We start from the raw sequence: 24,475 nt of genomic DNA on the forward strand, positions 1-24,475 counted from the left end.
CTTGGAAATATTTTTAAATGGTTAAAACTTTGATTTAATATTTTAATTCTGTTCGATAATCTTTCCTATAAATTTGTTTAAGTATTACCTCAAGAATATTCTCCGAATGTTGCTTCTCGCAATAATATCACGAATGTAAAAACAAGGTCAATTTAATTGCCTTTCAACGGGCGTGGTTGTTTCACGAGTTAAATTTTACGTGCACGTTAAATAATCGTGTAATAAAACGTTCATTTTATTTTTCGTAATGATTGAAAAATATATCATTGCTTTTTCACTGTGATTCTTTTTACGATTGATTACACAGAAAACAATACAAATCCGTTCCCAAATATATTTATTAACTTACGATATAAATAATTATATATATATATATATATATATATATATATATATATATGTATATATTTAAATATAGAATTTAATTTATATCATTACATTAGTTTTATTATTTACAAATTTGAGCAAACCATTGTTTACTCTGTCCACAATTTTTATTTACACAATGAGGACATCGAGTCAAAAATTTCGGATTTATGGTCTGTTTTGATTGTAAATGATTAACAACAATATCCGTTAAAGCATCTATAAATAATGGATGATCATTCGGTGCCGCGGATCTTCTTATATTTTCAATTCCAAGCTGAAAATAAATGACATATTTTAATTTTAATTCTATAGATAATAAGATTATTAATCTTCTTACTTTCTCTGCTAATTCTTGACAATATTCGATATCCATTTCATGAAGCGTTTCTATATGTTCATTAACAAATGCAACGGGTACTAAAATAAAATTCTTCTTTCCTTGTTTTACATAACCCTTTAATGCGTCATCCGTAAAAGGAGCTAACCAAGGTAAAGGTCCAACCTAAAGAACAAATTAATTATACGTGACGTGCTCTGGTAAAAAAAAAAAAAAAAAAAAAAAAACAGAAAAAAAAAGGTATAACGTGCGAAAACGAATTTACAAGATAAACGCGTTTTAATTAAAATTTATACACTTCATAATAGGATGGTCTATTTTATTTCATGTAATTCTTAATTATGAAGTCAATAATTATTTTAGGAAATTGGATTTGGCCTCATTGCAAAGAGCATACTTTTATCTAAAAAAAAAAAAAAAAAAAGCATAAAAAAGTCAAAATCGATTTTTTTTTTACATCTTAATTCCTTTTTAACACATCATATATGTTAATTAATTCTGGTTTAAACACATTAAAAGAATTATCTACCTTAGATTGCCACACTAAACTGTATGGATTGCAAAATTGTAATTCTTGCATAACTAACTGAACCGTAGCTCCAATTTCAGAGGGATATGGATCTCCTCTATTTACTGCCTAAAATAAACGAGTGACATCAAATCAATATATATTCCTTAATGAAGAAAAAGAGAAACTAAAATCTAAATAAATTAAAGGTTATTATATAAAAATAAATTAACCTTTAATGGAAGAGAATGGGCAGAAAATAAAATCATAACATCTTTTCTTTTGTCACTAGGAAAATGTTCAAGCTCATCCTTAATTCTCTGTGCAATAGTTTTGATAAAAAGTGGATGCGTCGCCCACCTATCTATTATACTCCATTTCATATTTTTTGGTAATTCTCTGTAAATAATATTAATTAATGTATTGATCTTGAACAGTTATGAACATATGTTTTTAATTGCATATGATAAATAAATCCTATCACCTATTTTTATAGTATGCATGTATAGCATTAAAACTGGATCCAGATGTGGCACAACTATATTGTGGATATTGTGAAAATATGATTGTGCGTTCTACTCCATCTCTGAAAATATATATAAATGTTTTCTATAGTTGATAAGTCAGGATTCATGTTTAATGGAATTCTTACTGTTCTATTTCATTAAGTGTATCTTCTGTGAGAGGATCAACATAACGAAAAGCTACATAATATTTATGTGGCGCAGTTTCTGGTGAAATTTGATCCAATTTTTTACATAATAGTTCACCCTGTTTATTAGTCCATTCTAAAATAGGAGATCCACCACCTATTTCAGAATATTTTTTTTGTACTTCAGGTGTACGACGTTTAGCAATCCACGGTCCAAGTTGACTAAAATATAACCAAAATATAACCAAACATTTGAGATCAATATACACATATATATTACTATTATTATTAATATTATTATTATATGTGTACAATATATGAGTAATATCATGAATAATATTATATTAAACCTTTGAATTGGTAACTGAATCATGTCACGATCTGTCATAATACGTAATAAATATCCATAAACTTGGGATATACTAATTGGTCCTCCCATGTTCAACATTAATATACCAGTTTTTGGTTTCTCCAAAGGATTAATATATGATTTCACTGAAATAGCTCGTGTAGATAAACGTAATATTTTTCCTACACATTGTCCTGTATATAGAATTACAAATGTCATACGAAGGTATTGTCATTATACAATTAATTTAATTCTAATGAAATTTATAAAAATTGATATGTATGATAAATGTATTACTACAGAAAATGAATTAGAAAAATGTATTACAAATTTACTTACCTAATTGTATAAAACTTGATAAATTAATAATACTCATCTTGACAATAAATACACTTCATAAAACGTTAAAATGTAAGAAAACGTTTGCACGAAAGAAATATAATAATATTACGCGAAATTAAAGTTTTGCAAAATCACGATGATAATCAATACAGTAAGTATTATAGGTTATGTTCGGTTTGTCGAACTCAGCAAGCTCCCAAGACATGTGCAAACGTATCGAGAACATTCAACCGTCAGAAACCGAGTGGATTCTTCGTTACGGAGGTACTTAATTTTTGACGCATTTAACTTTTGATTATCGTGAAATAATCATTTTCCTTGAGGACAGATAATATTTATATAATATCATGACGGATGAAACTATTGAAGAGTTAGGACCATCCGATCTGGGTACTTTGGATTTGTAAGTATAGAAACTTACCGAATTTGTGCGTAAAGGAGAAACGAGGAGAAACTTTAACGTTCATCTCTTAAATTTTCTGCTTGCAGTTGGGAAAAGGTGTACACCGAAGAACTCGATAATTTCAAGGATCACGGAGACGTAGGTGAAATATGGTTCGGTAATAGGGCTTCACTGAATATTGTCAAGTAAGAACACCATTTAATAAAAGTTAATCGTAAAAAAAAAATTAAAGATGAATAATAAACACGGAGAATTAATGCACTTTGCCGCGAAAACATAAACTGCGTTTATCGTGTTCTATTGTACTACCAGCGCCATCTCTCATTAACGTTCGAAAATTTCAAACGTTGAATTTGAATTTGAAGATAATATATAATAAAATAACGAATGAACGATTTTTAATCTTTCATTATATATTTTGAAACTTTTTCCTATGTTTTTTTCTTTTCTATCATATTCATATTTCTTTTCTTTTTTTCCAACAGATGGATCAGCACAAAATTAAATCTCGATATGGAAAACGATAGAATAATAGATATAGGCTGTGGAAATGGTATGATGTTAGTAGAACTTGCTAAGAAAGGTTTTAAATTATTAACCGGAATAGATTATTCTCAGAAAGCTATTGATTTAGCTAATGAAGTATTGAAAGAAAATAATGTGTCTTGTTCGAATTTACAAGTATGCGATATTCTCGATATCGATAAACATGGATTGTTAATGAATTACTTCAAAGTGGTGCACGACAAAGGTACTTACGATGCGATCAGTCTTCATCCTGAACAGCCAGCTGATAAACGAAGAAAATATATTGATAATGTGTATAATATCCTTCAATCAAATGGATATTTAATTTTAACTTCGTGCAATTGGACCAAAGATGAATTATTAATTCATTTCAAGAATAGTAAGTTGAAATAAAGATCATAATATTAATCATATTAATTTAATCGTACTATAATTATTTTCAGAGTATGATTTTATTCATGAACTTCCCGTCGATTCATTTCAATTTGGTGGCAAACATGGCAATATTGTTACGCAATTGGTATTTAAAAAAAAAATAAACAATCTCTAATTGATACAACGAATCCAATTACATATTATAATTTCATTAAATAAATTAGAACTAATTGTTAGCATAAAAAATCATGTCTTATTTTTTCTACTAATTATTATTTTATTCTTATACCATGAATCATAATTAGATTTAAACAAACGAAAGATAATAGGATTATGATAGAAATTAATAAGGATTTCAAAATTTATTCGTGCATGAGAAATCGAAGTAAGTACATAATCGAAGAGGAGAGAGAGAGAGAGAGTGTGAGTGTCATAAATTTGTTAAATCATTATCAAATTACAAACTTTACAAAAGGCACTAATACTAAAGTAAATATTGCGATCATCGATACTACATATCTTCTTTTAATATATGCATTAGCTTAAATAATTAACGATATTCCTCTAGTGCAATATCTTTGGTACATTAAGGCATCATTGGCATATGCAGACTTCACGCCTACTACTAATTTTAAGTAAAGAACAAGATAGAAAATACACATTGTACTATTATTCAATGTAGATATACTCCAGAGATTAAAATATCGACAATCGAGAATAATTGTTCTATAAATTCTATTAAAGAATTTCAAACGTATTAATTTATTATTCAAGCCTAATCATGTCATAGTAAAAATAAATTGCATATTATAGATAATAAATAAATTTGAAACCTACTATTTAAATACAGTCTGAATCATGTATGTCGTTAAATATATATAAATATAAATAAATAAATAAATATATATATATATGTATATATATATATATTTATTTATTTTGATTCATCAGCACACTTCGATACGTAATAAGAAAATTCGGTGATGTGTCGTATAATTCACATTTTATGACTTACATCTTATCAATCGCATACTAATGAATTTATTTTCATGTGAAATTCATATTTCGTTGAGTTGGTTGCTCCTAATGTAAACGAATTCGCCAGTCAAAGTTTTGTTAATATAGAAATATGATGCATCAAGTGTTTAATACATCCAACGACTGTAACTAAACGTAATGAAATACGTTAGAAAAAATAAAAATAAAACTCTATACATTCTTTCATTACGTAAATCGAATCAGATGAAAATATGATATTGGAAAATGTTTAATATACGTGGAACGTACAGAAGGTACCCAATATTTAATATCTTTTTTAGTCGAGTGTTCAAGTTTAAAAAAAAAAATTGTTCACTGACTCGTCAACCGTTATTGACACTTTTAAATAAGTACGTCATTGTAATTAAGCAAAAAAAAATAAATGAAGATTTTTAAATAATTACATTTTACAAGAATTTTCTTTCAAACGTATCGAAGGATTTACAAATAATTAATCCTTCCTAAGAGCAACGTTGTAACAAGAAATATCATCCAGGAAATTGAGAAGATGGATGAACAGCCTGAAAAATTAATGAAATTAAATAAACGTTATCTTATTTTATCAAATAATAATTTAGATTACCGCTGCACATCAAATTATTCTCGACGTATCCTTCACGACAGTAACAACGTTTTCCGGAAGTAGTGTTATTTCCTTTAACGGTACAATGCGCACCTTCGATACATTCATTATCATCGTTGCAAGAGGCCCTGATAGCTGAAAAGAGAAATATTTAACAATTTGGCAAAATTGGACTACTTCCTGAAAGAAAATATTTATAGCGTCAAGAAAGTAGGTCAGCCCAATTAACAAAATCGAATGCATTATTAAGAAAAGGTAAACTCATCGTCGCCGTATTAATTTTCCACGGGTTTGCACTTATAATCGTTCATGCGTGAAAGAATCTATAACGTGATTTAGGCTGATCGTTCGCAACAAATCTATGAGATGTACGCTTGACGTGTTTAATGTTATAATGTGTGCCTGTCAGTACGAAATTACATAGTACTACGCTTCTAATACCGTATTATCAATTCAAATTGTTTCATTTCCGTTCAATTCCTAAAATTGTACGTTTACATGCATATATTTTATATATATATATATACATATATATATATATATATATATATATATATATATATATATATATGTGTGAAAAATCTTTCGATATTTATTGGTCTGATTGTCGATAGTTTTACGACATGCAAAAAATAGTTCTTTTTTTTCATTATAGATAATCGTGCGGCGGAACAATAGAAAACTTTATCATACGTTTGTAATGTCTTTTTCGTGTTTTTATTTTTTATTTTTCTTTTTTTTTTTTTTCTTTTTTTTTTTCGTACAAGATCGAATATTCTTAAAAGAAGACGATGAACAGTATAAGGAGCGATAGTACTCTTAAGGTGTGCCAATTTGCATAGATAACCATAAACGCGGTACGTACATCGTCATATGTTCACATATTGCAAGGGAACACGTAAGTGTATGCAAATGTTACTATGTGCCACAAACTTGTGGAACTTCTATCGTAACCATTCGAAACTTCAGTTTACTTTGTAGGAAACTTTGAAAAAATTTTCACGTTTTTTACGTAAATTCAAGAGTAATCTCTGTTTTCGTCTTTTTTTTTTTTTGTTTTTTTGATATATATATATATAAAAGAGCAACCATTTATAATTCGTAATAGAAATTTACCTTTGTATTTGTTGGTACAAGCACCGTTTACAGGAGCATTGTAATCACCACAAAGGCAACGAGTCTTTCCATCCCTTTGATCGGCCAAACACGTAGTATTTTGAATTCCAGCACAATCCGATTCTGATCTACATTCTCGCGCCTTTCCTACTGAAATAAGATCAAGAAGAAAGTTATGAAATTTGATAATAAAAAATTTCTTATCGGAAAAAGACAGATTTGTCATAAACGTCATTTGTTTTCATTTGATATATCGCATCGACATAAATAAAATCGTATTAGGAATGAAAAAAATAAACGATTGATTGGAACAATAAAAAAAAAAAAAAAGAAACAAGATTTCGACAATATCGATTCGACAAATTATTCCAACGTTTTGAGTTCGTCAGAACTATTTCACCTTCGGTATTTAAGACATTGGCTTGCATTTGTGAGTGTCATGCCCTTGACACTCGAAATATAAGATTCCCTTATAAGATATGCGATCTTGATCACACCATAGTGAAGGGACTCGTTACGACGTAGTGGATAATATAAAAAAAAAAAGAAAAAAAAAAAGGAAGGAAGAAAGAATTCAAACGAATTCTCTTACGGGCTCATTGAGATTCTTACGTGTGAAAATATGATAAAAATAAAATATTCAAGAGCTAAATCAAAGTACGAAGATCAGAAAAGATTAATTTTGGTTAATATCCGAATTGTTACGCTTTCTACGTAATCATAAAGGATAAATTTATCGAAAATTTTCAATTAATTATCTCAATCTTTTGTACGTATTAGATAATGGGAAGAAATATGGCGGAAGTATTAATCGACTTTGCAAAATCTGCACCGCGTAAAAGGGAATGATAGAAACGGGAAAGATTACCGTGAAACGCAAGGCAGAAGTCCTTTGATCAAACTCATTTAATAACTTCTATCAGAAGGATTACGTTAATTCACGAAGGATTTATCTCGGAGATTTCGCTTTGACTTACCCGGAGTAGGAGGCGGTGGTGGATTTTGATTTTGATTTTGCGAATTGGTCTTTCCAAAAGTTGTAAGAGAGTAGCTCGTAGATGGTAAAATTACGAAAACAATTAAAATAGCCGAAGTACAAATCCAAAAATTCGTTTCTTCCTTCATATTTTTCATTGAAAATGAATATACTCTTTGGAGAACTCCCTTTGAAGTGTCGCTATCACTCTTCGGTCACGTTCGACACGTTATAACACTTTACGCAAAAACGATAGATTTATAATAATTTGCAAAGTGAAAAAGAAGAAGAGAACAGTCGCACTTTTTTGTCCTTTCCTTTTTTTTTTTTGTTTGTTTCTTTTTTTCTTTGTCTTCTTATTTTCTTATTCCCACACCGTTCTTACAACGAAACCTCCTTCTTTTCTCGCGAAATATCGTTATCAATGAGAAACCCTTAAACGATACAACTTCTTTTCTTAACGTTTCACTCTTTGCGAATGGAAAAAAGCTTTCACAGGAATTTCCTTTACATAGCAAGAAGTCAGAAGTGGTAGGGTATTAGCTCTGATTCGTAGACTGCGTGTTGCAAGGACGTTGGTAGGCCTTTTAAGCCTTCGAAAGAACCCCCACCCTAAAGCCGGCGCATATTACCACTATCGTACCGGCAAACACCCTATGCCAAAACGTTCTTACCTTGATTTCTCCTCTCCTCTCAACGATACATGCACGCTTTGACTTCTTTCCTCGCCTTCGATCGAAGAAGAAAGTGCCAAGCTCCTTACACACTCGTTTATAACATTTGTTTATGCACGACAAAAGTACGCAAAGAGAAAGGTAATGACGGAAAAACAGCTTGGCACGTACGATGTTTTTTCTATTTTTTTTTCTTTTTTTTTTTCTTTTTTTTATCGATAATTTAAATTTCAAGAACAACAACTTTTTCTTTTTTTTTTTTTTCTAAAAGCGAAGCGATAACATAAATGACGAATTCATGATACGCGTAAAACTAGATAATTATAATTATCGTTTCTCAATAATGTGCGCTTCGAAAAATAACTGAACTTCACTTTTAAACCTTACTACGAAACTTTAAAATGACTTTCTCCGTGTTATTACTAATTCTAACGTGGGAAATAAGTTACGCCCTAAGACCTGTAATTACTTTAATCGCATCCAACCCGTAAGAAACGAAACGCTCGTTTCACCCTTTAATATTGTACCGATTTACATGGTATCCACCGATCGATCGATTCTTCTTTACCTCTTCACAAACAATTTCTGACGTTGATTCGATAGTTGCCACGTAAGAAGAAAAAAAAAATTGATCGATAATCTAGCATTTATCATAATCGTAGCTTGTCAGTGAAAGTAAAAGGTCGATCTGCTTTCGTCATTTAAAAAAAAATGACTCGATTATTATAGCACGAGAATTGCGAGAAGAAATAGATGGAAGACATAAAATATAACGTTAATTTCTATCAAAAATAAAGGAGAATCTTCCGGTGACGGGTGCACGAAAAAGGACTCGAAAATTTATTGCAATTGTCTTTATTGCTTTTTACTGCTAACAATAAGCAAAGTTGCGAAGATTTGTTTTTTCACACGTAACAATCCGTATTTGTTCGTGCAAATGGTGCAACACTAACTATAATTTACATATCGAGCATGTTGAGCGTGTCGACCGATATCGTTAGTCACACGAAATCTTTTTCTTTTGTTTCCACGTAGATCTCTGAAAGTTTCGACACTTCAAGATCGACGTGGAATATACACCGATCAAAAAAATAAAAAAAAAAAAAAAAAAAATAATAATGAGACTGCCAGGCTCACGCAAATTAAAATAGAAGGTAAATTTTGTCCCCCTTTTACAAACACACGTAGAATCAATTTGAAAGATAAGGTTTTAAGGTCAGCTTACGATCCTCATTTAATTCGTCCGACCATGACGATGACTGGTTGGTTAAAAAAGAATATAGATAAAAAAACAAAAAAACAAAAAAAAAGAACAAAAAAAAAACAAAAAAAAAACAAAAAAGAAAAGAGAGAAAAAAAAGAAAGAAAAAGAGACTTCCAGACGACGAATGTAAATCCAACGTAAATCAACGTTATGCGTGAATCATGAAACGTTCGTAATAGCGAGCACGCTCCTGATAAAAATCGCAATTAAAAAGGAAAGAGAAAAGAGGAAAGAGGAAAGCAACATGTCGTACGATTTTGTGATCTTGATCGAATAGTTGGAATGTGTACGCGCATGCGTATTATTAAGATCAACGTGAAATACTCGAAGGGCAACGAAAGGACGACGTTGCGCGCTTATTTGAAAAAAAAAAAAAACAAAAAACGATTTAAATCGGTTATTCGCGTTTAACTTGACGTTTAATTTGATTATTTCGTAAAAATGCGAAGAAATTCAAAGACACGAAAAAAACTTTAAATTCATGATACAGACATATCGCAAAAATTGTAACGAGGCTGACCAGAAGAAAATAGGCCGCTGCGTAATCATCGATCAAATAATTGTAATTGCCAATTAGTTAACATTTAGAAGCGTTATCGACTTAACACTGACATAAATCGTAACGGATTAACATAAATAAGTTCAAGGCTTACTGTTCACTGCGGTTATACGAGTAATAAATTAATTGTCCTGCGACATGTTTTTATTTCGTATACTCACGAATATCATCGTAGATTTCATTACTCCTCATCCTCGTTATTGATACATTGATAATTCGATAATCAAATGTTTATCATATATATATATATATATATGATAAACATTTATAAACACATATATATATACATATGAATGAATTTTCTCTCTTAATACGGAATTTATAATAAGTGAAAAAATTTACAAGAAATACATCCTTTATTATTTATCTTATGTTTTACTCTCTCAGCGAATTTCGATATAAATATAAATTGATATTGAAATATATATATATATATATATAAAAACGAGATATTGTCTTTAATTTTCGTAAGAATCGTTTAGAAATTCTTGCGATATATAATCGTCTTCTAAATTATGTCGTCGAAGATAAAGCTCGTGCAACATGTCGATATGAGAAGAGAGAATCTCCATTTTTAAATAAAATCTCGCCAAGTTCTCGTCCAATCCTTCGTTTGAGTATTCTCGCATCATTTTTTTTATAATCCCAGTTTTATGCATCAATATCCGATCTTGTAAGCGAGTTTCGTCGTTTATCCATTTCCCATATGAGTCTTCATCGTCCGAAAAAGTTTCTGTTAAAAATATTAAAAGGGCCAATATTAACATGCTAAACGCGCCGTTTTACTTTTATTCGTTTCTTTTTTCACTTTTTTTTCAGAAAATCGACAATATTGTCAAAATTAAAATTTTTACAAAAACTATTCTTTACGTTTATGATTTTATGATGGCGCATCAGACGATGATCTTTTATCTATGAAGTCCATCATCATAACGTACTTTGTCCCGACATTATCTTCGCGATGCCACGTCTTTTTCTTTCTATCGTTTCCTCACCAGTCGATCGCTTCGTGCGATATTTATTCACATCTAACCACCAAAGTATTGGATCTTTTATAATTTTAGATGTATTATCTTGATCGTACATATCTGTAGGTGACTCGAATTTCATCCACCGTTCTAAAGAGATATCCGACATTTCGGATTCCGAATTTGTTGAATCTATCGAGATTTCTTTCGATTCCTGTTCAATCGTACTAGCTTTGATATCAATATTTTTGTTAGATGATGTCATATCATTCAAAGAATTTTCTGTTGTATGACTTTCAACGGAAGAGGAATAATGATTTGAAAAAGATTCATTGTCCTGTTCCGTAAATATATCACTCTTAGAATCTGGAATAAAATGTGAAGAAGATTCGAAAGAACCATCGTTGGATTGTTCCGTAAAAGATTCGGAAGTATCGAATAAATTTAATGAACACTTTAGTAAATCCATCCCATTTAATGTTTGTATAGTACAAATGACACTAATGTTAGGATCTTCAATTCTTGAGTTAGTAAAGACCTCTTTTTTCAAGTTTACATTGTTCATTGATGAAGATACTGGAGGATTGACGTAAAATCTCCAAGGTCCCAAAGTTTTTATCGTGTCATCATCGTTTTCTACAATAGCTGGAGTAGATACATCCGCTAGTAAATGCCTTTCCGTAGATTTATCCGTCGGATTTGTTTCTATATCACTGTCCTCTCTTTTACTATCTTGACGAAAGAGCCACAAATCCTTATCCATATTTTCCAAGGACCCCCTCTTTAAATCGCTCGTAGTATCGTCCACCTTCGACGTATCAGACTTTTCAGAGTCTACGCGTTCTAAAGAAGAAAGGATCGACGACTCAAGGTAACTGTGATCGTGATTTCCCAAGAGAAACCTATACGGATCTTCTTCAATCAAGCTATCGTGAAACAAACTCGATTTTGTTATTTCTGAATCTTCTCCTGAGATGGAAGATGGTGTCTCGATGCTATCCTGTCTACCTAATCCTAATACCAAATGATTAGACGATTCATCCTTTATCGAACTTTCTTCAGATTTCAATAAATCATAATCACTTTGACGATTCTGTACATGTAAATCCTTCATCATGGCATCTATGGAATCGTGAAGCTTCTTCAAATTATTAATAATTTCGATGGACGATGGAACGTCCTTCTCGTAGCTACGATTATTCTCATCGTTCTGATCATCAGACAGATCTTCCTTTTCGAAAGAATTTTCTTGAAATTTCGAAAATTCATTACTTTCCTCATCTTTCTCGTTGTTCTCATCAAGTTCTTTTAACATTGCATCTAATTCAGCGTTACGAATTTCTTCCAAGTAATCATCCGTAATTGAATCAGTGTCACCATAAATAGACCAAATAAACGGGAAGCTCCATTCGATCACTGACTCGTCCGCCGAATTTTCATACGCCTTAGCTTCATTCTTATTCAAAGTAGGCACTGTTATTTCTTCTTCGTGATCGTTTATCGACGATTTAAACGAATTCTTTATCGTCTCTTCCGTATCAGTATTCTCGAAACTCGTTATTGAAATATCTTGTTTTATACTCGATTCAGGAATCTTCATAGTTGTGATCAGTTGATTATCGGTAGGATAAATTTCACTTGGAAATAGATCCTCGTTTAAAAGGATACTTTGTCTCGTCGTAGTTTCCAACGTTTTCTCAGATTTACTTAATGGTAATGACAATATTCTATTAGAAATTGTCGAAGATTCACCGTCGCTATATTGAGTAGAACTCGAGCCGAGAACGGATAAATCGATTGATTCCTGGCCGTACACTTTCCAAATAGTGTAACTGCTCCATCCAACGAAAGAGATCAGTAAAATAAGAAGGATCAATTTTACATACTGTATAAATCTTTCATAACAGTAGCTTTTTCCCCTTGTCACAGATTTATTAATCTTTAAACCTTCTTCTGCCGAGACAAGTTCCTCTATAAAACATTATATAGAATTTTATACGGAAGAAAGTAATATGTGAATTCGTTATTATTATTGTACATATTTTCGTTTATAATCTAATAATCTTAACATTTAATCTAACGATAAAATGTTAACAATTCATTTTGATAGTTCCTAATACCAATTTCAAAATAAATCGAGAAGATTTTAAAAGAATGAAATATACATTTACCTTTGCTACAATTCCAGTGTCCCTTCATGATGAAAGATCGATGACAAACTGACGCTCTCGTATAAACGAGATCGTTAAAATGTTCAGTTCGGTATGACAGAGAAGTGACCTCGGCCTGACAAAGCTTAGTGAAAATAGGAGTAAAAGGTCGAAGCTAAGATAAGTTAATCGAACTACTACATCCGTACGATTATAAGGAAGAGACAGAGAGGTCAGCCTTTATCATTTCATGAGGTCAGCTATGATCGCTTTATGTTCATTCTCGACTATGAATATTTAACGGATATTACCGTATATTTCTAAGATCATAATATTTTTAATGCGAATATAAATACGTAATAACGAGAAATTATATGTAAATATGCGATTTTAAAATGAACGAATAATGCTTAACTTAAGCCGGTTAATATATTATAATACAATTTATTATGATATTTTTTCATCACTTAAACACATATTATTATTGAAAGTGCGAAACAGAACTTCGAATTAATCATTGTGCTCATACAGGCTATATTCACGTGATATTTATGTGCATATCTTTTCTTTTTTTCCTTATACTGTTATACATCAAATAATTAATTATTTTAAAATAACTTTGTTATATAACTTAACAACTTCGCTGTGTAACTTCGTAATATATCTTTATACGTATTTTTAACGTTGTGCAATATATTTTCTATATTCAACGCAAACGCGCGCGCGTGTATGTGTGTGTGTGTGCGTGCGTATGTGTATGTACATATTTATGATGCATTCGATTATTTCAATCGTCATTATTACGCACGATTCAAATTAAAAATATTTACGGAGATATTACGCAGATAACTTATAAAAAATTGCATTCTGTCGTGTTTATTCTTTTTACATACGATCCATGAACATTAAAACTTTACGATATTCTATACAGTTTCCTTTTAAAAATTTTTTATAGAGATACATTATCAAAGAAATAATTCATAATACTTTAGTTAGCGATTATTTCTTTTGATATCGAACCAGGTGTTCAATCATTATCTGATAGCATTAACGTTTGATAAAACTCTATATTTTCAGCGAGAAATAACAGTACCACGGAACACAGTTGTACTATTAAGTCAATGATCATGTGGTTATTTACGAATTTTACATTTCTTCGTTTATTGATCATACAAATCCTCTTTCATTTTGGTAAGACACCTACGTAGGATAATATTAATTATACAAAGTAACATTATATCGTAAAATTTGTTGACGTAAAAATTTGTAGAAAGAAAAAGAAAAAGAAAAATACGTGAAAGATAAAACACTTAAATTCAAAGTAAAAACAAATCGAGACGGATATTCCACTTTCAGAGATTGCTTGTACGTTTGCATTATTGAAAAAATGAATTGCAAGAATATTACGAAATTGGAAAATATGGCGCAAGTACACAAGTTATATTCGAAAAGGAAAAAAGAAAAAAAAAAAAAAAACAGCGAACATGTTGAAGGTGCCTCGAAGAGCAAGCATTGCAAACGAAGCTTGAAAATTTAATAGAACGAGATGCATTCGCGATACGAATAGTGCTAGGAGATTAAAAACCATAAACACACGCGTGAAAGGGAGAAAGGAGGAAAAAAGAGATTGCGCGCTTATGATCTTCGTGCGGTTACATAACTTTCTTTGTTTTTTTTTTCCTCTTTTTTGTTAGTAGAATAACGCGCATGCGCGATAATCAGACTGGTAAAGATAAATTTAAAAATGATCTAACGTATTTTTTACTAAACTAATTTAATTAAACAAATCACGGTTTGTCGAACTTATCAAAATCAAATAATAGGACGCTCGTAATAATTTCAGGTACCTCGTTCGATCATCCATCGGAGAATTATTATATTTCAACGAACAATATTGAATGGAGTTGCAAATCAGACGCAGAATGTACGGCCAATGGCAGTATCTGTAGAGAAGAACAATGTCAATGTTCACCCGGTTATGTTTTCAACAATGATATGACCGCCTGTCTACGAGGTAATTTTTTCGTTTTTATTATTTTTTTTTTTTTCTTTCTTTTTTTATCGCATCAATCAATGAATTAAAATTAACAATGCCGAATGATTTGAATCGTTAAATTTTCCAAAAGTCGCGAAGGCTTACGGTGACAAATGCGAGGAAACAATACAATGTTCGAGATATCTTTTTATTGGTGGACAGTGCATTGAAAATGCATGCATCTGCGCCCCCGGATTCCATTACCTACATGGTAGATGTTACAAGACAGTGGGTAAGTCGCAAGATCACGAAAATTATGACGTGAGTGTGTGCTAGAAGATAAGATATGAAATAAGAGGGAGGGGCGGGGTGGAGGAAGGAATAAAGGAAGGGAGGGGTGGAAAGAGAGAAGTAAAGAACGACGATCGGGTCTCTAATCTTCTTTTGTGAACTTTAAAAATTTTAGAGCTTACTGGAAAATGTAAAAACGACGATGATTGTTATATAAACTTTGAATTTGGGTCGACCGTCTGCGATAATGGAATTTGTAAATGTCGTGATGGTTTTTACCAACGCGAATATCGTTCCTGTCGTAAAAAAGCAAGTAAGATACATTCGGATATTTTTATCTGCGGAATTTATAAAATGATTTGATAATTTAATACGATTTTTCCTTTTATAGACATCAACGAAGAATGTTTAGTCGATATCGATTGCAAATTCAACAAAGATGCTTACTGCGTCAATTTTAAATGTACTCTTGAGGAAAAGAAAACAAGTTATAATATAACATCGCGAACTTCCTTCAATTCCCATTATAGAAAATTTGCCGATAAATATGATAAATATTTATTAACAAATAGAGATACGATCAATAATTCTATTTTAATTTATATGACAGAAGCAATTACTGAATGGAATGATTGTATCAAAGATTCAGATTGCAAAATCCATGAGAATGCAATTTGTGATACATCAGGAAAATGTATTTGCAAACGCGCACACTTTGTACCTTCTACAAGTACAAATAAAGTATGCGTTCCAGGTAAACTAAAGATTGCAGTATACTTCATATTAGTTTGAAATTTATTTCTTCTAAAGAAATAACAACTCTTAACAATGTTTCTTCGTACAGAACTTGGACAACATTGTAAAAATAATGATTTAGTGAATATTAAAAACTCGATTTGTAAAAATGAAGTGTGGAATTGTGCGAATACAAAGCTCGCGTCGAAAAATAATCAAGAATGTCTGAAAGGTAAATTTATTTTTAAATACATATGAGAATAAGGTCAACAATTTACTCTAAAAATTCGATCGATATTTTAGCTACGAGAAAATACAACTCATCTTGTCAACGGGACGAACACTGTTCTATCTTTGGTCCTGATGCGATTTGTAAAAATAGAAGATGTCTGTGTAATGAAGAGAGATCTCATTTCGTCGAAGAATTGCAATTTTGTTGGTCGAATAAAGGAATGAATGAGAGTTGTAAAGCGAACGAGGATTGTTATGTTGAGGGATTGAACGGCACGCTCGTTTGTACGAACAACGTTTGCTATTGCTCCGAAGGCACACATTCGAGCTCTAACGGAACGGCCTGTATAAATAGTAACGCGGGTAAATTTAAAATGAATTTCGATCGATGTACAAAAATATTATATCATCCACCTATTTACCGATCATTTGACTTTCCTATTCACATTTATTTCAGAATTGGGAATGTTTTGTGAATACGACGAACATTGTACGACCTCACATTCCGTATGCACAAACAACGTATGCACTTGCGATAAGACATATTATGAGTTAAAGAAAAGGTGCTATCCAGGTAAATAAATATTAAATTACTCGAATTTACAAAGATAATTTATTTTGTTACTCTAATCGATCCTCTAATTATTTCAGGTATAAATGCGAACTGCATTTTGGATAAGCACTGTCAACCGATGTATTCTTCTTGTTCTTCCGGAGTATGTACTTGCAAAGAAGGTTACGTTAGCTCTTCGACGTCTACCTGCTTGCCAAGTAAAAATTATAATCCCCTATCTAAACAAATACCTTTGCTACTTCGTTATAATTTACTCGAGATAATTTTTCTTTTAATTTTAGAAGCAAAATACGGGGAAGAATGTTCGCATGATATTCAATGTAACGCTGTAACGTCAAATGCAATTTGTTCCTGGAATTCGAGCAACTCTTTGTCGATTAAATCTTGCGGCTGTGGCAAAGATCGTTACTTCAGATACTCCAGCTGTTTGACAAAGAAACGTATGAATATACGATAACTTCATTATTATTGCTATTTTAAACAAAAAAAAAAAAAAAAAAAAAAAGAAAAAAAAGAAAAAAAGAAAAAAAAAGAAAAATAAGAGAGAAAGAACATCCGCGTACCGATTCAATATAAATACATATCGTAATAACAAACCATCGAATTAGCGTAATAATCAGAATCGATTCTATTTCAGTTCTCGGCGAATCGTGTATGTCACGCGGCGAGTGTTACTTAGATTTCAATCAGAATCGAGCAATTTGCATGAACGGTCTGTGTACGTGCGACTGGCAATACGTTCAGGTCAGTGACACCGTATGCGAGAAGAATTTGAAAGGTTTTGCTATACCGGGTAAGTAACCTTGACATTAAATTCATCAGACCAATCGAAAAATTTTTGTTCTCCTTCAAATTTCTTTTCACCCTTCTATATCTATATTTTCATTCTTCTAAATATTGTATATACATCTACTTATATGTATTTACATATATAGATATATAAAAAAAAAAACAAGGGCGAAGCTAAGAGCATTAGCTAGTGCCATTTTTGTATTCGTATAAAAAACTTTTTTTATGTGACGAAGTAATGTGACCTACAATTACCTCTTGCATGTCAGCTGTGAACTTCTCTTTCTTCTTTCTCAAACTACCTTTCGTTTCGTTTGTGTATTACAATTTTTGCGATCGACCGTATCGATAAAATCTCGGTTAAATTACGAATCTCATCTTAGACATTTCTCATATTTCCGTAAGACTTCGTATTCAGTGGTACTAGCTTTAGAACCAGTTTAAAAAATATGGCTCCTAAAGTAATTTCATTATGATTTCATATCGATTTCAAAGAGAATTATCGGCGTTCTTTAAAGTTTTCATTTCCTTTCGCGACTTGCACGATTTTCATACTTTTAACTCTAACCTTCTCCTTTCCATCCTTCAACGTCGTCGTTAATATTTATTTCGCATTAGACGAGAAAACACGATCGATCCTGATTTCATTTCCTTTTGTTACAGGCGGTGCCATCGAAACGTTCTCAAGGTCGTCCTTACCAATCCTGTCGATCAGTTTGATACTACTCGACCTAATTCGATGAGCTTGATCGTTCCTCGAGGAGCCTTCAATTATTCAAGCACGAAGTGCGAGAGCGTGTTAACGTTGATCGACGAGGGACTTACAAACGAATTAGCCGACAGAATCGATAGTCATAGGTATGATCTGAACTTTGGCCAATAGTTTTGTTTCGCGATGCGCTTAATAATAGAAACAAAAGTATTGTGTATAAGAAAATGAATGACTGTTTTATAATTTTTTATACTTTGTAAAGTATAAGAGACAAATAATATTTTTACGTAAAAAAAAAAAAAAAAAAACAACAATTAAAAGAAAGACAAAATATCTTTTTTTTTTTTTTAAATATCCCTTTATATATTGTCCCTATTCAAATGAAATTGAATCTTTAGATAGATCGATCCGAGAAAATCTGCGTACTTACTTAGAGTCCCTTGGGATTTTGTTTCGATAAGACGAAATAAAGGCTCGACACGCAAATCACGTTACTATCGTTTACGAGCAACGCTCTCCTCTGGTCAACGTGAACTCACTCGATGACGTAGTAAGATGACCTAACTTTAAAACGTGATATCTAATCGTGACGTCACTCTTAACAAGGGAGACAATGAATACCTAAAGAGACGAAGAGAAAAAGAGAGGAACGGGTCAAGGCGTTCTCGAATTCGCTCATATCTTTTACGTTCCCTTCTAGTTCTTGATAGATCGAATCACTGAAAATCCTTTCGAAGTTACAACAAGAAAAAAAGGGGTCTAATAGGGATAACGATCTTATATAAAATGTTTCGCGAAGAATAGTCGGAGGACGTTTGTGTCGTGCGTTGATTATCTAAATTACATCTTGAGATTGAACGACAGTGTTCATGGTACAATATTTGTATATTGTGTGTGTGTGTATGTGTGTGTATATATATATATATATATATATATATATATATTCAGGGTGAGTTTTTTTAAAATTGAAACACTTAAATATATATGTTATATGATATTTAATATTGTTTAAACAAAAAGCTTCAGAAAAATATTTCAAAATATCACATAATTAATAAAATATTGATAAGTAAATATCCCTGTTAATAATTCTAGAAACATTTACAATACGTTCTTTTATATTATTTTTTTTTGTATTTTATTATTTTAAATATTTATTAAATATATATACACACATACAAAAATACATCTGTATGTATAGATATTTTATATAAATACGAGGAGATTAAGGAAGATGAATTATGAATTTCACTAATGTTCGTGGCTTGTGATAAAAGATGATCGATGAAAGAGTCGTATGCTGACCTCGCGAAGCTAAGTAAATTAACGTCATTAAACATGAACTTTTTTCCTTTTTTTTTTTTTATAAACTATATAGGAAAATATCAAGAGCTTTTTCATACTTTTCTTTAAGCTCGCATCATCTTGTCAAACTTAAACACAGCAAACGTATCTTTCTCTCGCTTTTTTGTCTTTTCTTTTTTTTTTCTTTTTTCTTTTTTTGTCGTCGTTTCGTGATAACTGCGGAACTACTCCGCACATTTGCCAGGTAAAATGGTTTCCGTTTTTCGCCGTATTCCCTTATCGGGAATCTTCGAGTAAAAACCGTCAAGAGCGACGTCGTTGAAAACTCGAACTTCCTAACGGAATGCGCCTTTAATATACGAATTTTCACACGAACCAGTTGACATTTAAGCTTGACTTTCATAAAATCATTTTTCTCTCAAACGACGTTATCACTACTTTACGATTTCGTCGTTCAAAAAACAAACGGATAATAAGCGTAACTTTCGAGAGGAATATGAAAGAAAACTTATTGTCTCTGTGCTTTCGTTCTACGAATTTATGCGCTCTTTGATGTATATCCTATCGGAAAAGAAGAGGAAGAAGGTATAGGCTATAATAAAGATCTTAATTAATCGAACGTTTTACCGGCGTTACTCCTTTAATCATAAAAAATTTATCGTATGAAGAAACAATAATTCTATAGGTATTCTATTTAAATAGAAACGTCAAAAAGTGTCAAAAAAGACAAAAAGTTTCTATACATACATTTTTCCACTTTTCTGTCCTCGTCTAATGAATCTTTCATTATTCGAGAATTGTTACGTCTTATCGCATTATCGACGGTTATATTTAAGAATATAATATTTAAAAAAAAAATAAAAGATTTTTTTACGAATGACAAAGAAAATCCAAGGTACAGGGGAAATCTAAGTCGGCATAGAGAGAAAAGCGAAGATTGTTTTCCGATATTCGGGAAGAGCTTTTGAAAATTAGCATACGTCGAATCGGAATTGCAAATCAACAAGGAACGAAGACGAACGTCGATATATATATGTGTGTGTATGTGTGTGTGTGTGTGTATATCTATGTGTATATATATATATATATATATATATATATCCGTTGTGCAACGTACTTTGCTCGCTGTTCTTCGATATGGTTGTTACTATTCTCTCGAAAGAAGAGAGAAATGGATAGATAAATATAGAGAAAGAGAGAAAGAGACAGAGAAATATAGATAGAGAAAGAAAAAGAAAAATAAATGGTAGTAAAAGGTACGCTTGAGATTCTTCGTTGTTCGATCGTTCCTTTCTTTCGTTTCTGACTTACTTCGTTCGTTATTCGCAAGGTAAAGAAGGGGTGGCTCGAGGATGCGAAAGGTCACACGCCAACCAGATGGACAGCCGATAGAGACTCGACCTGGCTTCTTTCTTCGTAAAACGGGTCAGAGCTCACTCACGCGGTCAGGAAGTGACGCGCCGTAGTGCCGTGCTGCGCGAATCGCATCGCATGAATTCTTCCTTCTCTATAGAAAGAACCTATGAACTTTGCACTTCGCTCTATTATCCTTGTCTTCTAACATTCTTTTACAGTGATATCAATGAATATCGTAGGATAACACGATATAATAAGATTAGCACACATGATCTTTTATTATTTGCGTATAATGCAACAAAAGTTAAATCATGATTAACGCACAACGTTTATAGAGTAACTCGATATTATTGGAGAATTTTTCTTTCTTTTTTTCTTTCTTTTTCCCTTCGAGAAAAATAAAAATGTCCCCAAAGGAAATATCAAAATCTTTTTTAGAACAAACACGAAACGGATGAGACGATAACAATCTTATTGAGTGGAATCACGAGAAGGCATGAAAACGTAGGTCAACGCGCTGCTTCTTTACGAAAGAAAGATTTAAAGATCGGGCCATTTTGTTATCTGAGCTATTGCTAATTGTAAGCGGCGGCAGTATATAAATTTTTTTTCTCTTTTTTTCTTTGGTGTTAGTTTATTGCGAACCTTTGAAATAAGAACGCGGAACGAAAAAAACGGTCAATCGAAAGAGTTCCTTCTCTTCCTGTCTCTCTCTCTCTCTCTCTCTCTCCCTCTTTCTCTCTTTTATATATATATATATATATATATATATATATATATAATCTATATATCTTTTATATATATATATAAAGATATATATGCGTGCGTGTTCGCGCGCGATCGCGTGTCCAGCATTAACATCTCTTATATGTGTCCTGGAGTGTTAATGTGATATCCCAACAGTAGAGGCCAAGGTTACAACGTCGGATGGTCGCCTCCAAGTTCTCATAGAAAAATTCTATTTCCTCGACCATACTTCTCTATCGAGGAGCTAACGAGTAATTCAAAAATACAACATTTTTCAGATTCAATCATCGTGATACATAAAAAACGAGGTATATATTTTTTTATTTTTCTTTTTTTCTTTCGAGGATTTATTCAACGTCTTCTTCAATTAGAAATGCGTATCACAAAGCAAACATTAGCAAATTGAAATTAAATTTATCGATCCTCCTTCTTACAACATCGTCACATCAAGATTGTGTAGGTACTTACACGGTATTGTTAAAAAAAAAAAAAAAATGAGTTTGCTTATCATTATCAAGAATTTTCATCGATAACGTGTAACTGATTGATAAATCATAAAAAAAAAAAAGAAAAAAAAATCGCAAAGTTTACCGACGATCAAAATTCGAGCTTCCAATGCGAATTAAAGGGAGACCCAACTCCAAGACGAAGGGTTGCAGATTAAAAAAAAAAAAAAAATGTCATTTATATCGTTGACAAATATTTTTATATTTATACATCATAAAATATCAAAACCATAACTTGCGTTTCTTATTTAAATGAATTTCGCAACTCAGGCATGCACGGCTTTTCTATTCTTACGAATTCATTACTATCCTTTTCCCTTACTGTGGACATTTAACGATTGCCAAGATTTTTATCATCGTATTGATCTCCCGAATAATGTAAATATAATTGAAATTTTCTATAAAAATTACTTTCCTTTTTAAGGAGGTTGCTGTTATCTTTCTCATATCTAAATTATCCCTATAGAAAGGAAACTTTATAACAACTTTATCTTTTCAAAGATGACGTCTGCTAGGCTATTAAAATATATAACGACAGAATCTCTTTGTCGAGGAAGAGTATAATTTCCGTAACTTTAACGACTATAATTACTTTTCTTTTTAATTTCCCCGGGGATTAGTTTCTTCTATACTACGGTTGCTTCTTCCTACGCAATTTTCTAAAGACCAAAAAGATTTTAGAAAAAAAAATCGAGACCATGCTGCTATCTGTGGAGAAATTTTCTAAGTTACGACGATCATTGAGTGTTTCTTTTTCTCTTCTTTTTCTTTTCTTTTTTTTTCCTTTTTTTTTTTCTTTTCTTAAAGAAGTTTCCTACCTTTACGATTGGATATAGCATGATAAAACAGTACGAAGAAATTATTCGAACGATATCTATTATCTACATATAGCAGGACAAACGAAAAAACTCGCATATGAATATCATAAATACTGTGATCTATCTCAATTGTTTTACAAAAGTATATTATTAAAATATACTCAAACGACTAATATAAAGTAAAATTTGGATCTCCTGTCTTTGACATGATTGAGTGATCGGAGAGATTTAAAAATTCTACTTACTACTTAAGAAGTTTTGCGGATGGCTCGAAAATACTCGAAATTGAGGATGGATGATACGTCGTAGCTGATTGTAAATGAGATAGGTCGACATCGAAATTGGTCGAAGATTCTCTTGAATGATGTCTCACTGACTTTAATACGCATCTAATGTCTTTTATAAATACAATTTGTGCAACTATTAAAAAAGTAAGAAACTTAGCGAACAATCACTGACTCTAACGACTACATTGTATGCAATCGATGCAAAGAACACTTGTTTAAATCGCGAAATGCGAACGAACATTGTTTCTATTTTGCGATATTTTTACTTTTATTAACAATACAAACACTCGATTACATTATTGTTTCGCGCACGATTGCAATGATACAATTAATTAATTAATTAATTAATAACTATTGATAATGCATACCTCGAAATTCGTTGGGAATGAACTGCAAACTGCGCAGGCGCGAACAAAAGACAGGCGCAAACAAAAGACAGGCGCGAACTTGAGAACCAATTAGCGTGAAGGAAACATTAAAGTTTTTCGAAATAATATACTTTCTTGTAGCCATGATAATTGTCTGCAACAAATTGAAAAATTATATTAAATTACTTTATAAAATTATATTAAAACACTTTTTATAGTTTTTTGCACAACGTACTATAAAGACATACGTTATTATTAATTTTATAATTTGTCGAATGTATTACTCGATACATATACCCTATTGAAAGCAATTTTTCCTATTAAAAATACATAAAAACTGTAAAAGCACATATAAAAAATTAAAATTTCTTCTATTGTTGATGACAATTCACAAACGATATTATTAAAAACAAAAGTAATGAAATTGCAATGGCACAATTGAGGTTACTTTTATATGTTTCCATCTATTACAACAGAATAATAACTTTTAATAATATTCAGAATAATATTTACTAGCGAAAGTTGATAATAGTAATATTAACGTTAATTGACAGACAATTAAACATTAGAAAAGATTTATAATTTACTTT

General features: G+C 31.3%; 6 protein-coding genes across 15 annotated transcripts in view; 2 read left to right on the top strand and 4 right to left on the bottom strand.

Annotated features, from left to right (window-relative positions):
- Positions 1-3,115, bottom strand: part of LOC124950125 (leishmanolysin-like peptidase) — a 256,379-nt gene extending 253,264 nt beyond the window's left edge. The window contains exon 1 of the mRNA XM_047496394.1: positions 2,979-3,115. The gene's annotated coding sequence lies outside the window, so the exon portion shown is untranslated. The remainder of the gene's footprint in view (positions 1-2,978) is intronic.
- On the bottom strand, positions 405-3,119 carry LOC124950130 (ferrochelatase, mitochondrial). 3 transcript variants are annotated; one of them, XM_047496425.1, is made up of 9 exons: positions 2,979-3,119; positions 2,555-2,874; positions 2,217-2,409; positions 1,867-2,088; positions 1,699-1,800; positions 1,448-1,613; positions 1,236-1,343; positions 707-871; positions 406-643 (listed from the first exon to the last, which is right to left on the bottom strand). In XM_047496425.1, the coding sequence occupies exons 2-9, from the start codon at positions 2,589-2,591 to the stop codon at positions 449-451; spliced, it is 1,188 nt and encodes a 395-aa protein (XP_047352381.1). In that variant the 5' UTR covers positions 2,592-2,874; positions 2,979-3,119; the 3' UTR covers positions 406-448. The 3 variants fall into 3 exon arrangements, with proteins under 3 accessions (XP_047352380.1, XP_047352381.1, XP_047352382.1); XM_047496424.1 differs by lacking the exon at positions 2,555-2,874 and having other exon boundaries at positions 405-643; positions 2,979-3,107; XM_047496426.1 differs by lacking the exon at positions 2,979-3,119 and having other exon boundaries at positions 2,555-2,972.
- Positions 2,709-4,657, top strand: LOC124950133 (EEF1A lysine methyltransferase 2). Of its 2 annotated transcripts, XM_047496431.1 has the most exons (5): positions 2,709-2,821; positions 2,886-2,960; positions 3,047-3,145; positions 3,446-3,867; positions 3,932-4,657. In XM_047496431.1, exons 2-5 carry the CDS (start codon positions 2,905-2,907, stop codon positions 4,036-4,038), a joined length of 684 nt encoding a protein of 227 aa, XP_047352387.1. In that variant the 5' UTR covers positions 2,709-2,821; positions 2,886-2,904; the 3' UTR covers positions 4,039-4,657. The 2 variants fall into 2 exon arrangements, with proteins under 2 accessions (XP_047352387.1, XP_047352386.1); XM_047496430.1 differs by having other exon boundaries at positions 2,732-2,960; positions 3,932-4,656.
- LOC124950134 (low-density lipoprotein receptor 1) lies at positions 4,211-24,017 on the bottom strand. 5 transcript variants are annotated; one of them, XM_047496435.1, is made up of 5 exons: positions 23,886-24,017; positions 23,476-23,626; positions 6,601-6,750; positions 5,485-5,619; positions 4,211-5,422 (listed from the first exon to the last, which is right to left on the bottom strand). In XM_047496435.1, exons 2-5 carry the CDS (start codon positions 23,564-23,566, stop codon positions 5,343-5,345), a joined length of 456 nt encoding a protein of 151 aa, XP_047352391.1. In that variant the 5' UTR covers positions 23,567-23,626; positions 23,886-24,017; the 3' UTR covers positions 4,211-5,342. The 5 variants fall into 5 exon arrangements, with proteins under 5 accessions (XP_047352391.1, XP_047352392.1, XP_047352390.1 ...); XM_047496436.1 differs by lacking the exon at positions 23,886-24,017 and having other exon boundaries at positions 6,601-6,747; positions 23,476-23,779; XM_047496434.1 differs by lacking the exon at positions 23,886-24,017 and having other exon boundaries at positions 23,476-23,779.
- LOC124950124 lies at positions 10,411-13,372 on the bottom strand. Of its 2 annotated transcripts, none has more exons than XM_047496393.1 (3): positions 13,213-13,372; positions 11,012-13,012; positions 10,411-10,806 (listed from the first exon to the last, which is right to left on the bottom strand). In XM_047496393.1, exons 1-3 carry the CDS (start codon positions 13,238-13,240, stop codon positions 10,532-10,534), a joined length of 2,304 nt encoding a protein of 767 aa, XP_047352349.1. In that variant the 5' UTR covers positions 13,241-13,372; the 3' UTR covers positions 10,411-10,531. The 2 variants fall into 2 exon arrangements, 1 of the variants encoding a protein (XP_047352349.1); XR_007101269.1 differs by having other exon boundaries at positions 10,580-10,806; positions 10,944-13,012.
- LOC124950126 (prion-like-(Q/N-rich) domain-bearing protein 25) lies at positions 13,928-18,788 on the top strand. 2 transcript variants are annotated; one of them, XM_047496398.1, is made up of 13 exons: positions 13,928-13,946; positions 14,269-14,382; positions 15,035-15,205; positions 15,318-15,458; positions 15,633-15,770; positions 15,849-16,211; positions 16,302-16,424; positions 16,496-16,786; positions 16,881-16,997; positions 17,075-17,194; positions 17,279-17,437; positions 17,635-17,790; positions 18,450-18,788. In XM_047496398.1, exons 1-13 carry the CDS (start codon positions 13,943-13,945, stop codon positions 18,527-18,529), a joined length of 1,977 nt encoding a protein of 658 aa, XP_047352354.1. In that variant the 5' UTR covers positions 13,928-13,942; the 3' UTR covers positions 18,530-18,788. The 2 variants fall into 2 exon arrangements, with proteins under 2 accessions (XP_047352354.1, XP_047352355.1); XM_047496399.1 differs by lacking the exons at positions 13,928-13,946; positions 14,269-14,382 and adding an exon at positions 14,491-14,917.
- Positions 24,018-24,475: the final 458 nt, after the last annotated feature.

Source organism: Vespa velutina, chromosome 6 (genome assembly GCF_912470025.1).
Source record: "Vespa velutina chromosome 6, iVesVel2.1, whole genome shotgun sequence".
Classification (NCBI taxonomy): Eukaryota; Metazoa; Arthropoda; class Insecta; order Hymenoptera; family Vespidae; genus Vespa; species Vespa velutina.